General features: G+C 32.4%; 1 protein-coding gene across 1 annotated transcript; it reads left to right on the forward strand.

Annotated features, from left to right (window-relative positions):
* The first annotated feature begins 5,682 nt into the window (after positions 1–5,682).
* Positions 5,683–6,328, forward strand: LOC111691542. The gene is made up of 2 exons (XM_023454574.1): positions 5,683–6,007; positions 6,132–6,328. The coding sequence occupies exons 1-2, from the start codon at positions 5,707–5,709 to the stop codon at positions 6,266–6,268; spliced, it is 438 nt and encodes a 145-aa protein (XP_023310342.1). The 5' UTR covers positions 5,683–5,706; the 3' UTR covers positions 6,269–6,328.
* The last annotated feature ends 7,854 nt before the right edge of the window (positions 6,329–14,182 follow it).

Consider the following 14,182-nt stretch of genomic DNA (forward strand, 5'->3'; position numbering starts at 1 on the left):
TCAACAAAATGATTTTCCAGGAAATTTACAGTTTGGCGGAAAGTACAGCTATGGACAATAAAAATTTCCAAATTAAATCACTTACGGTGCTTTATTATAGTCTTTAATTATTTTTTACCATTTCAGATCGCAAACATCTTTTTTGTCCACTACTGTATTTGTTAAAAAAGCAAGTTTAGGAATATATTTGTGTTTTTACAAAAAATTTTTAATATTTAACAATTTTAACAAGAGGCTATTTTTAAGCAAAATTAAATTTTTCATGTTCTTGGTTATAATACTCGTATATGAATAGAAACCTAAATCCCAAAAGATTATATCCTAAAATGTTACTAAGATTGCAGCTAGCGACATCTACAAGATAATCGAAGAGATACGATATACATTCTCTGAATGCTGTAAAGCAGACAAATCGTCTTATTTTTGGATGTTGTTTTCATCTGAATTTATGTCACTTTTTTCAAAACACTATGTATAACAAAAGTTATGCCTATAAAATACCTGTATAGATTTTACTACGGCAATAAAGTACAAGAACTCCAGGAACTCATTATTTTTAAAATTGAGGGTATAAAATCTTTTATGTTATTGGACGATTTTTTGAATGCCTTCGTGTCGCTTTTGGTCGTGCAGTTCGCTGAATGAACGTCAAACTTTTAGTGCCGGTGCAACAAAAATGTAATAGAAAATCTAAATTTTTAAACTTTTCGGCCCACACTAGGACGCGGACTGACAACTTCCTGCCGTTGCAGGAAGTTTGCGGAACGCCGTCATTTATATTTAAAAGGTTTTTGAGCTGGATTTTCCTTTATGAATATTAAAAAGCTCATGTTCCCTCTATGCAATCCGTGGCTTCCCTAAAAACATAAATGGACAGATGTATTTGGCATTTAAATGAATTTATTACATGTGACATATAAAACTGATGATATTAAATCAGAAGCGGTACGGGAACGCCGAGTTGAGTGATAAGGGTGATGATATATTCACTAATCTAAGCTAAATGTAATAGAATGTTTTATCAACGGTTGATGTTTGGCTTAAAAAAATTGAAATTAGCACGAAAGCGACATACGACAAAAGCGTTGAAGAATATGTTTTTATGTTACCCCTTTTGGGTAGGGTGGTAGGATAAGGGCCAAACTGTGATAAATTAAAAAAAAAATAAAAAAACGAATGTAGGTGTTTATTTTTTCGAACTTGGTTTTGTAGTACAAACAATCCCGGCTAAATTGATTAGTATACAGGATTTTTCACGTAACCCGTTCATTAAAAGTTTTAAACTTCCTGTTCCAATAGATATTTGAAATTTTGACAACTATCTATACTCCGCGGTCGAAATTATAGAGAGTGATTCATCGCTAGCTTTTGGACTAGTAAGGGGGATGAAGCGTGCCGGGAACGAAAATCCATTGGCGTGTAAAAGGCAACAAGATATAGAAAATAATGAAACAAGATAATAAAACATAACATCTAATATTTTTTTACGGTTTGCTATAACAGGTACTTTGATCCATTTTAATTATTACAGCATTTTAAAACGTCCCAGTTGTGTTTTTTTAATTTATAAATTTATTATAGCCATGGAATTAGACCCCTCGTCTACGTTTATGCTATGACGTTTCTCAGGTCGGGCAAATCAAGTCCGTTTACACCCACTAAAAAAGCATTTCCCTATTCCCTACCAAGTGCAAAAGACAGAGATAGAAAATAGATCGACGTTCAGTGTAACTCGGTCTCTAGACGATTATAGATTCTATCGATGTGCGTAGCGAGCGGCACAAAGATAAATAATATTGAACCGTATAAAAATCATTTTATATTTTATACGCATTATGGTAATACTGTCTTTATATTATGTCTTAGTCACTCTCTATAATTTCGTCCGTGGAGTATAGGTTCAATACAGTCTTTTTAAATGACGCCATCTCCGTTATTTTAAATAATACCCCACTTTTTATATCATTTATCGATTCAAGGAGTTTTCTTGAGTAAATTCTGTCACCGCATCCATGCCTTGAAAATTGATGGTTTTCGAGATATTGAGATTATTTTTTTAATTTTGACAGGTACAATGCCACACGATAAATATTAAGGGCGCCGTATTCTTTAAATAGTGTTTTCCACAAATACAAATAATTTCAAACATTTAATAACTGAATAATCTAAAGCTTATCAAATAATAGGAATGTTATGTCATGCCACCTGAATATTTTCAAAGACGCCGCAGTAAAACGAATAAACAGGTGCAAAAAACGATCAAACCATCAAGGTTTTAGGTACATAACTCCACATGTAAATATTCTTATAACATTTACTTGCTTAATCCTACATTATAAAATTGTTTACTTTTATTTATTTATAAGTATGTGAAAATAATTCTTAAAATGTGGGTTTAGGATAACAGCAAACGCATGTTTCACAAACGCTTTTTTTAGTTATTATTTTAATTGAGTAAATTTAAATAGTAACAATGAATAAATAAAACATCAAGGATTTTATTTTTGTGCTTATTTTTGTTCTACACGTTTTACTTGTCAAGATTTCAGTACCTAAAAACGCTAGAAATTTAACTATTTCTCGGCCACCTTCATCTGTATAGCTGGAAATGTTATACTCGCATTATTAGTAGTAGATGTTATGTATTTATAGAAAATGGGCCACATTTGACCCAACTATGCACAGCGTCCTCAAAATTTTGCGGCCATTACAGTAATCTTCAAAGATTAAAAACTTTTTTTTTCCAACAATTTTATAAATCAGGAATATGTAGAATTATATTCTGCGTCAATATACAGGGTCGGAAAGTTCCCATGGTTCATCAGCCGTTACGTGAGAGCTATAAAGTAAGTCATAGAAATCCGTGCGATAGAGAAGGATGGCTATACTGAAGGCGTCTCATAGTCACCGCACGTGTCGCCCCTCCACAAATAAGATCCACTTCCACTTGTAATTCAGCGACCGGTGGTCATCTTTGTTTTCGTTGTCTGCCTTTTCTTTAACAACTTCGACTTCGGTATTCCGATATGTTAATACAATCCGTTAACAGAGGATGAATCGAAATTTTAACTTGAACTAAAGACAATAAAATACATGCATAACTTCAAAGCAAGTATTTGGGAAGATTTTTTATTTAACTAACGAATGCAAATATCAAGATAAGAAAACTCTGTTTTAATTGCCAGTGTTGCGAAAAACCACTCCTCCGTGGGCTATATGCCCCAACCGGCATTGAATTATACTCGCAACACCTAGTGCAACAGCTAGGATCCTCAGTTTAACTCACCAGGCACAGACGGACTGAATTGAACCCAGACCAGCTGTCAAAATTTCAAAAGTCTGTAGTCACTGGAAATTTTAATGTATCGAAATGTATCATTTTACCAGGGGAATTACTAGTAATAACGGACATTTCTCAATGTCTGTCTGAATTAAAACAAACAACATTTATTTATAATAGAAATTATATTTTAAAGATTCTTATAAAAAAGTAATTGTGAGGCTGTGTAATTCGCTTAACAAGGAAAAAACAGAAGAATTTGTAATATTATTTTTATGAACAAAAACCTAATAGGTTTTTGTTCATAACTTTTTTGCTCACAGTTTCCAAACATCCTATGTATTAATCTCATTCTGTCATCCTTCAGCCTGTACCTTGCAATATCAGCCAAATTGATCCACGAATAAAAAAAGGTTTTAAAATCTAAAACGTTTAAAAAATATTAGAAAGACGAAACCCTGTTTTATAAACTGTCATAAGTAATTTAGGTCGCAATTTTTTATTGTCCATTCAAGTCTTAATTTCCAGTGGCGTTCGTAAAAGTGTATTATTCATTTTATTTTCTCTAGCAGTACGTCAGTTGTTGCCAGTTGTTTGTTCGAGAGATCGAAAAAATTTTTAGCTTTATTCTAAACCATTTTGTTTGGACAAATTCACTAAAAATTACTCTTACATTTAATCATCAAAAGATATTTATTTTGTTTTTTTCTGACAGACAAACATTGTTCAAATTGATAAACCCAATGGCTGGATTCTACTGAAAATAGAAATTTTTTTATTTCATCAAAATATTTGCTCTTAATTGAAAAAAACGCTGTCTGTATCTATATAAATTAATATAAGCTACTATAAATAAAAAAAATAAAATTACTAAATAAAATGAAAGCAACTCCAAAACTATTCGGTCGAAATTTTGAATTTTTTGAAAGGCTTGTCTCTACTTTAAAAACATTTGAAAAAATGTGCAATGTGTATATTAAAATTTTCAACGCTCTGTATCATGAAAACGAAACGTTGTATGACCCACTTTTGTATGACAGTTTTTGCTTAATCATGTGTTCTATTAGTCCGGGAGGCAGCGACAGAAATTTTGCACCAATTCCTACAAAGCTGATTTTTTCTCATTTTGTTGTTTTGATATCGTAAGTAAACGGAACGGCAGTCTACCGCGCCAATGTGGGGGCAAACGTTAGTAACAATTTTTTAAACATGTAAATAAATAATACTTAAATGCCTTATACCTACAAGGCTGAAACTTTTTAGAGTGATCAATTATACCTAAAAATACAGTATAGTGATAGTCTACCGCGTCGGAAGGGGGGCCATCAAGGGTCTACCACCCACGCAAGGTGTTGAAAAATTAACTTTTTTGACTTATTTCTACAAGGCTGAATTTTTTTTCTCAAATACTTTAGTTTATAAGAGAACCAAAAAAAAAAAGTCTACCGATCATCTAAGGGTGCAAAGCCTTGATAGACGCAATGGAATGCACGATCTCCCGAGCGCAGTCGCTGCGCCGATTCACTGTAAGCCGCTCTGAATAATAACTCATACCGGGATTAAATTACAATCTACAAAGCTGCTTTTTTGTCTATAGATATCTTACAATAATTATTGTCAAATAAACGTCTTATACCTTCGATACGAGGTGGCTAAAGCTTCGGTAGACGTGGCGAAAGTTTTTGCGCGGAAGTTGCTTAAAATTCCAAATTTATTATTAATTACAATTTTTTGAGCTTACACCATTATTTAAACGTATGATATAGTAACAACGAGCGAGCGTTAGCGAGCGAGATTTTTGCTAGTATAATAGGTATTAACAAAAGTTCAAAAATTTTTTTTTTTAAATAACTGACCTTTTTCTTTTTTAACATTGAATAATTAAATTTATTTCACTTTTACTTATAATTTATAACAATAATACTTTTCGATAATAGCGCGCGAAATGCTTGATTTGCGATTCATCATCACATTCGTCAATTACACTCGTGCGAGAATTATTCTATCGCACTAGTATCGAACAATATTTTACGACACTTATTTATAAAATAAATGATAACAACGCAAATGTTTTTTATTACAACAATATAGTAATTATATAAAAAATAAATATATTTTTCTTATTCCTCATCGCTACTGACATTTGATTCCTCATCGCCTTCCATATCATCACTATCTTCATCCTCATCATCTTTCTGGTCACACACTCCATCATTTTCTTTAAGGTATTGACAACCGTCATTTGCAATTTCTGTATCTGCAAATAGCAATATATTATTAAATATTTATTATATTATGCTAACATAAATTCACCCCCTTTAGGGTCTGAAAGTCATTTTTTAATTGAGTTTTAGACCTCCTTAAAATGCAAATATGTGTACCTGAATCTTTATCGTTCTGTAGATCAAACGTCACATCGATCAGTGATGTTTTTGAAAGCTTACAAAACTACTAACGATAAAATCTTTCGTCAAAAGGTCAAGAGTTTCGATGCATCTGCTTTACCACCTTGTCAATCAGAGCTCCGAGAACACATACTCCGAACAGCATATATTGCACAAATTTGGAGTAATGCTCACTTAAAAGAGCCTACAACATTATCCCCACTCGACTGTGGCTGGAAAGTGGATGAGAATGCAAGATATGATTTTAATTGGTTTAGTGGCGACCAATTGCCTCAGTCAATCGATGATGTGACGTTTGATCTACAGAACGATAAAGATTCAGGTACACATATTTGCATTTTAAGGAAGTCTAAAACTCAATTAAAAAATGACTTTCAGACCCTAAAGGGGGTGAATTTATGTTAGCATAATATAATAAATATTTAATAATATATTGCTATTTGCAGATACAGAAATTGCAAATGACGGTTGTCAATACCTTAAAGAAAATGATGGAGTGTGTGACCAGAAAGATGATGAGGATGAAGATAGTGATGATATGGAAGGCGATGAGGAATCAAATGTCAGTAGCGATGAGGAATAAGAAAAATATATTTATTTTTTATATAATTACTATATTGTTGTAATAAAAAACATTTGCGTTGTTATCATTTATTTTATAAATAAGTGTCGTAAAATATTGTTCGATACTAGTGCGATAGAATAATTCTCGCACGAGTGTAATTGACGAATGTGATGATGAATCGCAAATCAAGCATTTCGCGCGCTATTATCGAAAAGTATTATTGTTATAAATTATAAGTAAAAGTGAAATAAATTTAATTATTCAATGTTAAAAAAGAAAAAGGTCAGTTATTTGAAAAAAAAAATTTTTGAACTTTTGTTAATACCTATTATACTAGCAAAAATCTCGCTCGCTAACGCTCGCTCGTTGTTACTATATCATACGTTTAAATAATGGTGTAAGCTCAAAAAACTGTAATTAATAATAAATTTGGAATTTTAAGCAACTTCCGCGCAAAAACTTTCGCCACGTCTACCGAAGCTTTAGCCACCTCGTATCGAAGGTATAAGACGTTTATTTGACAATAATTATTGTAAGATATCTATAGACAAAAAAGCAGCTTTGTAGATTGTAATTTAATCCCGGTATGAGTTATTATTCAGAGCGGCTTACAGTGAATCGGCGCAGCGACTGCGCTCGGGAGATCGTGCATTCCATTGCGTCTATCAAGGCTTTGCACCCTTAGATGATCGGTAGACTGTTTTTTTTTGGTTCTCTTATAAACTAAAGTATTTGAGAAAAAAAATCAGCCTTGTAGAAATAAGTCAAAAAAGTTAATTTTTCAACACCTTGCGTGGGTGGTAGACCCTTGATGGCCCCCCTTCCGACGCGGTAGACTATCACTATACTGTATTTTTAGGTATAATTGATCACTCTAAAAAGTTTCAGCCTTGTAGGTATAAGGCATTTAAGTATTATTTATTTACATGTTTAAAAAATTGTTACTAACGTTTGCCCCCACATTGGCGCGGTAGACTGCCGTTCCGTTTACTTACGATATCAAAACAACAAAATGAGAAAAAATCAGCTTTGTAGGAATAATTACATCAATAATGTCGCTGCCTCCCGGGCTATATCACATAGCAAAGTTTTCTGATTAAAACCTGAAGCGGCCTGTACACACAGCACCATGGGTTTTTAAATAAATAGAGCATGCCAAATACTTAAACATGCCATAACATGTTTGCATTAAATTATTATAGTGTAGTAATTGTTAAACATGCTGTACTCACAGCACCTTTATTATATTTATCCAAAAATATTCATGCGAAAGTTATTCGCAGATATAACGACTATCATCTAAAATTATTACGCGCGCCAACTTTGTTATTTTAATCGCCACAGCGTGCACAGTATTGCATTTTCGGATTCCTCTTCTGTGATATCAACCAGTATTTATAAAAGTGACAATCACTGCGTTATAAAAAATGTATTTGGACGTTTTAAATATATAATAACAAATACATAAAAAAATAATCTAAAATGTTTCGATTCACATAGAAATTTTTGTCGTGGAACATGATTTGTCGCAGGTAACTCTAATATGCGGAGAACCTCCTCTTGTACTTCCTGCGATATTGGGAGTCTCGTCTCCTGTTTCCGACGAAAAGGCGAACGGAATTTTCGGACGCTGTGGGAAGATTCTAGAAGCTTGATGTATGCCATCTTCACCCGAGGTTGAGCAAGACCTGGATAGTTAGATTGGCAGAACTGGGGTCTATGTCAGATGCAATGCACTAGCAAAATTTTGTGGAAATTTTTAACACTGTTTGGAATTGTAAAAATTGACTTTTATTGAAAAAACAATATTAACAATAAATGAATACGCAATTTTTGGTCTACAATACAAATGGCAATAAATTTGGAGCGGTGTACACGTTCAGGTCCTGGTTAATAAACTGTAAGGTACCAGGGTCGATGTTCGTTCGCCTTCCTTGATGAAGTCCGCCTTAGGTTGGAACGTATGGATTTTGCCCATCTTTGGAATCTATTCGACTCGAACGGGTTGTGAGCTTGTTAGTTATAAGAGTTGCTGTTCACGTTGTCTAAATTTTAATGTATTTGAGAAATATTTTATTTCCCAAAATTCAGAACTGAGGTTGTTTTTCTTAGCGTTCCGCGCGTTGTCGGCGTTCGCTGTTCCAACAGTGAAGGTTTGTTAGGGCTTTGGCCATTGGGAACGGCTGGGAGCGTTGTGAAACGTTTCTTAGAAAATTTTGAAAACCTTCGGCTTCCTATGGAGGAACCCCTTCAATACGGATCTCTACTTCTGCCGGGATTAGCACTGAATAGATGGGTTGGAGACGGCTTCGTTGTTAAGATTGGAAAGTTGGGTGAAAATCTGAAATTCGCTCTCAACTCGGACAATTTATTTTACTTTTGAAAACTTCGTGTTACTGTAATTTTTACTGTTTTCGTTACGTCAGCTATTTTATCGACTTAATTAATTTTTAACGAGAATTTTGCGAGATCTTATAAAAACACCGTGGTACCTTTCAAACCCTCAACAAATTCATAGGCATTCTTCCAGCGGAATGACAAATTCAGTCCACGTGTTAAAATTAATGGCTACGACTTTGAATCTGTTGTCGCAAGGGCATTGAGGAGTTTTATTCGACTCGACAGGCTTTCTTATTACGAGAATAAATTGTGCGGCTTCTGGCGATTTAATAATCGCAGATATCTCGGGAGGTAATTAAAATTTGAGCACTGGTTGATGATATCGGGGTATAAAGTCGTTTGTCAGAAAATAATTAGTAGAAGTTTAATTTCTGCTAGTGTAACGATAAGGTATTAATTTGGAGCAAGAAAATCAGACAAGCTTTAAATGGTTTATTAATATTGGAAATAATTAAGTTCCAATTATATTTTCCTCTGACGCGTTCTGGAGCGAAAAGTATATATTTTACACATTAGAACGAATAAATATATGACTAAAAGTCATGACTTTAGTATTGACAGACAAACTGGACTGTGAAAATTATATTTGAGCATTGTTTAATGTAAAAGTTTCTTAAATCATAGAAAAATATTTACAAGAATGAGTAAATAAATTTCTTGTGAAAACAGTCACAATTTCTATGAAAATATGATCATATATACTGTGTGTTCCGTTTTTCGGGTTAACACCGCTGGAAATGTGAGAAAGCTGTGGATTTTCCGCAAGCCAATTTTTTTACAAATAGTACCCTGAAGGGAGGTTATATTCTAATAATCATTTTATTAATGTGACAATAGCCTGGCCTACTACGATTTTTTAAAAGGGTCGTTTTTCTAGAAAGTTAGTATTAGGCATTTTTTTATCAGAAAGATAATATTACCAGGCTATTCAACACCCATCAAAATACCCGTATACCAAATTTGAACGACAAATGTGTATTGAGTGATTTTTTATGTGGTGCCAAACTTCGAAAAATCAGACAACTAAATATTATAATAAGCAGGTCAAAGATTGCCATGAATGTGAAAACAAGTAGCAATCGGACAAAGAAAAAATACAGGCACTATAAATTTAAAACTTTTAATTATATTAATTAATTATTATTAATTAATTATAAAAATAATAACAAAAATGTAAATAAATACTAAGTTGTTAAACAAAAAATTGCAAAACGTTAATCTAAATTAATATTTAGTTTTCTCCACCAAACCTTCTTCCAGTCGAACACATTTTTCCAATCCTCTTATTAAATTTAAAAATAATTTACATAGCTGTTATGGAGTAATCTCTACACAAGCTTGTCTTATGCAATTCATTAGATCATCAAAATTCCTTGGTCAGTTTTTATAAACTTTTTATTTTATAAAACCCCAAAAGAAAAAGTCCATAGTTCGAGAAAACTAAAATTTAATTTAGATTGTTTTGCAACTTTTTGTTCAACAACTTGATATTTATAATTCATTACCTACATTTGTACATTTATACGTTAATTATTATTTTTACTGTGGCCGCAATTAAAGGTGTTAAATTTAAAGTGTCTGCATTTTTTCTTTGTCCCATTGGTACTTGTTTTCACTTTCATGGCAATCTTCGATCTGTTTATTATAATTTTTAGTTCTCCGATTTTTCGAAGTTTGGCACCACATAAAAAACACTCAATAGACATCTGTCGTTCAAATTTGGTATATGGGTATTTTGATGGGTGTTGAATAGCCTGTAATATTATCTTTTTGATAAAATTGTCTAATACCACTTTCTGGAAAAACGACCTTTTAAAAAATCGTGGTAGGCTAGGTTTTTGTTACATCAATAAAATGATTGGTAGAATATAACCTCCCTTCAGGGTAGGTACTATTTGTACAAAAATTGACTTGCGGAAAGTCCAGAGCCATCTCACATTTTCAGAGGTGTTAACATAAAAAACGGGACACACTGTATATCAAATATTTGAGATGTACTAATGTGAAAACTTGTCTTTTTGCATATCATGAAATGGAAAGACAGGAGTATATATTCCTTTTTGTATATCATCACAAGAAAGGGGTCACATTTTGTTAGACCAGGGAATGTGAAGGCTCGTCTAATTCATTACAATGAAAATGCTCGATTTTAAATATTATTTTTACTATTTTGAAATGGAAACTCTGCTTTTATTTCAACTCATTTAGTTTGATGTCTTTGGAAGCTTCTTAACTTACTATTACTACAGTTCGGAAAATGCCAAAGTATACTATTACCAAAATTTTCGAAAAATTAACCTTTCTCTCCAACCGTCACAAAACTATGACATTTTTTGATTGTCAGAAGTCTCTAAGGTTGACATTTTCCTTACTGAGAAAAAAGTGGTTATCTTAACAACAAAAGTATTCGCTTTTAATCCTTAGACTAATCAAGTTTTAATTTATAAAAGTTTATTCAACAATATTTACAATAATTTTTGTTTATCCACAATGATATTAAATACACAGTTTAAATTAAATTTGGAGATTTTAAGTTGGACCGAGAGATTTGCTAATTTACTCAAGTCATATTATTTGCTTATCCCAGTATTTATTTATAATTTTATATTTGGGTAATTAGGTTGGTAGAGCTATGAAAGAATCCGTCTTAAGAGGAACACCCTGTATTTGAAAATATGTCTTTAAGTTAGACGTGTCAGTTATTGGTAGCAAAACAGGATTTTTTACTTATCTGGTATTAAAATTTATTACCGTCGAACAAAATTTGTAAATATTTGATTTTCAAGATCAAAGAATTCCCGCGCCGATAACTCAAACTTATTAATAATTAATAAAATATGAAATTATAAATCCTCGACACGCTCTGTGTAATACAGCTTTTAAATTTTCGGGTACTCCATGAGTTACATAGTCGTGTATTAAATATTTGCCATCAATGATGCTCAGCATCGGCCTGGAGCGCTGCCAAATATATTCTCATGCTGAATTAGGTTCATCTCAAGTGAGGAATGTCGCTTATAAACATGTAACTATCAATTTATTGCCATTTAGTATTGCGCCGGTAGCGAATATGTGAGAGTTTATTCGACAAAGCACTGTAAACGTTCCAGAAACTCTGTCGTTAACAGAAAATGAGTTATTAAAGTAAAAATATATCGTCCTCTACTTTGTGGAAATTTTTAACGATAAGCGTGAGGGTTTTGCAATAAAAATTGAGTTTCGTTAAATTGGAACATCGTAGTCCCATCAAATTTTTAATAAAGGAGTGTACAGGGTGTGCCATGATTAATAGCGCAAATTGAAACAGCTTTAAGTACACGATACTAGAAGCAAAAAAGTCAGTAAAAATGGGTCCGCAAATGCACCGTTTTCGACATACGAGTATAGGATGTCAAAAAAAAGAGTTTTTTGACATTTCAGGAACCTTTTGAGCGCTAATTCAATTTTTATTCATATAACGTGACCTTAGTGACTGACGTACCCTTTCGAAAATGTTCGGAGTATTGCGGATCGTATTGCAGACGTAGATTGAAAACCTGCTTTATCGAAGGAGAAGTCCATTCTCAACAACTGCCGTGATTGATTTTTGATGATGCGTAAATTTTTTGTGTAAAAAATATTAGTTGTTTAAAATACGCTTTCAAAATGCTAATTTTCCCAGAGTTGAAAAAATTAGGGGCAAAAAACCTCACATAATCTCTGTATTCTGGACTGTTCCTGAGATACTGTCAATAGTCCAATTAACTAAGCCTTTAAATCGAAATTTTGTCAACTTGGCTGAATTTTTGATATGAGTTAGTTTAAGGTATATTATAACAATAAGTGAGAGTAATTTTTTGTTCAACCCCCGGCCAAGGGTGGAAAAAGATAAAACAAAGGGCTTTTTCAAGATAACTCAAAAAGGGTAAGAGCTAGAAAAAAAAGGTTTTTTCTGAAATCTTCCCTTAACTTCTAGCCTCCCTAACTCTGTTAATTGTAATAGTACAAGAAAAAGTTAAGAGGCTATTTTTATGTAGAATTGTCTGCTTTACAACTTTCATGAAAAACTAGCGCTTACCCTTTTTGAGTTATCTTGAAAAAGCCCTTTGTTTTATCTTTTTCCACCCTTGGCCGGGGGTTGAACAAAAAATTACTCTCACTTATTGTTATAATATACCTTAAACTAACTCATATCAAAAATTCAGCCAAGTTGGCAAAATTTCGATTTAAAGGCTTAGTTAATTGGACTACAAAAAACTGAAAAGAAAATCTCGAAAACGGTGCGTTTACGGACCTATGTCTACTAACACTTGTTTGCTTCTAGTATCGTGAACTTACAGCTGTTTCTATTTGCACTATTAATTATGGTACACCCTGTATAGCACAATCATAAAAAATGTATGTAAAATTAAACTACTGAGTAATTTATTGGTGCCATTTGATGCCATGTTACGTTGAAATATAAAATTCATATAGAAAATCGTTAATGTTTCACATTTTTCATTCGTAAAAGCTAATAAAAATCTTTCTGATTTACCTCTGTAATTCTTGCCAATTAGAAGTGAAAAATCATAAAAATAAACCACCTATCTTCTCTCTTCGTGGTGATACTCATCCTACTCAAAAATTCTAAATTCGTAACGGGTCTAAATATTCAGTTTTGCCAAAAGTTATAGCATTTGCGAGAATTAAGCTCTATAATAATAACAAGTAAAACAATAAATTTAAAATAAAAATGGGTATTGTAAAAATGATTCGCACAATCATGTGTGTCCTTGCGTCCTCGCGTAACCTGTCAGAATATTAATACACCTCCTAGAATAGATGTTGCATGAATCATTTTTCGTATTGTTGATACTTTAAGGAAATGAATATATTTCAAAATACCATTTGATTGTCACCTGGTATTTCTAAAAACAGACGAATACTTTTTCTTAAGTTTATTGTTAAAACTTGTTACAAACACACATTTTTTCATCACCACTGTGGAGTGTTACATTGGTTTTAAAATTAGTTAGAAAATTATGTAGATGTCACGACGACATTTTATAAAATTAGATTTTTACATTTTACAATTTGTAAATTTGTCTGAAGTTACTTATTTGTGGCATATTTTAGTTTTTTCTCTATTGATTTAGGTATTTTGTCAGCTGTGAAAAAGAAAATTATAAATAAATGAAATCGAGCCTTATTCAGTCGCAACCAAAACACTCGCATTAAAAAAAACAGATAAATACAAATGCTCACATTACTACACTCAACAAGTTAACGTTTCGAAATTCAATTTGTTTTCGTTTTCAGAACTGAGGATAACGTTTCGTTTAGTTTTGAAAGTTCAAATTTGTTTTTTTTTGCTTCCATAACTAGTGATGTGATGTTTAGCTTATTATTACTACTTTTTTTGCGTCTAAAAAATTGCGGCCTTTTTTAATTTTCTAACAATAAGTATCGTTTCCGTCTCTAGCTATGTTATAAACAATTTGTTGAATTTTGAACATTACTTTGGCGCATCTCAAAAACTGTGCACATTTTTAATTTGTTATTTTCTCGGAT

The sequence above is a fragment of the Anoplophora glabripennis genome, unplaced genomic scaffold, assembly GCF_000390285.2.
Source record: "Anoplophora glabripennis isolate ALB-LARVAE unplaced genomic scaffold, Agla_2.0 scaffold349, whole genome shotgun sequence".
In the NCBI taxonomy this organism is placed as follows: Eukaryota; Metazoa; Arthropoda; class Insecta; order Coleoptera; family Cerambycidae; genus Anoplophora; species Anoplophora glabripennis.

Bases quoted from the DNA above. Each gene is read 5' to 3' on its own strand.
- LOC111691542 (XM_023454574.1), top strand. From the start codon at position 5,707: ATGTTTTTGAAAGCTTACAAAACTACTAACGATAAAATCTTTCGTCAA. The intron at 6,008-6,131 runs GTACACATATTT...TGCTATTTGCAG, and splicing joins ACAGAACGATAAAGATTCAG to ATACAGAAATTGCAAATGAC.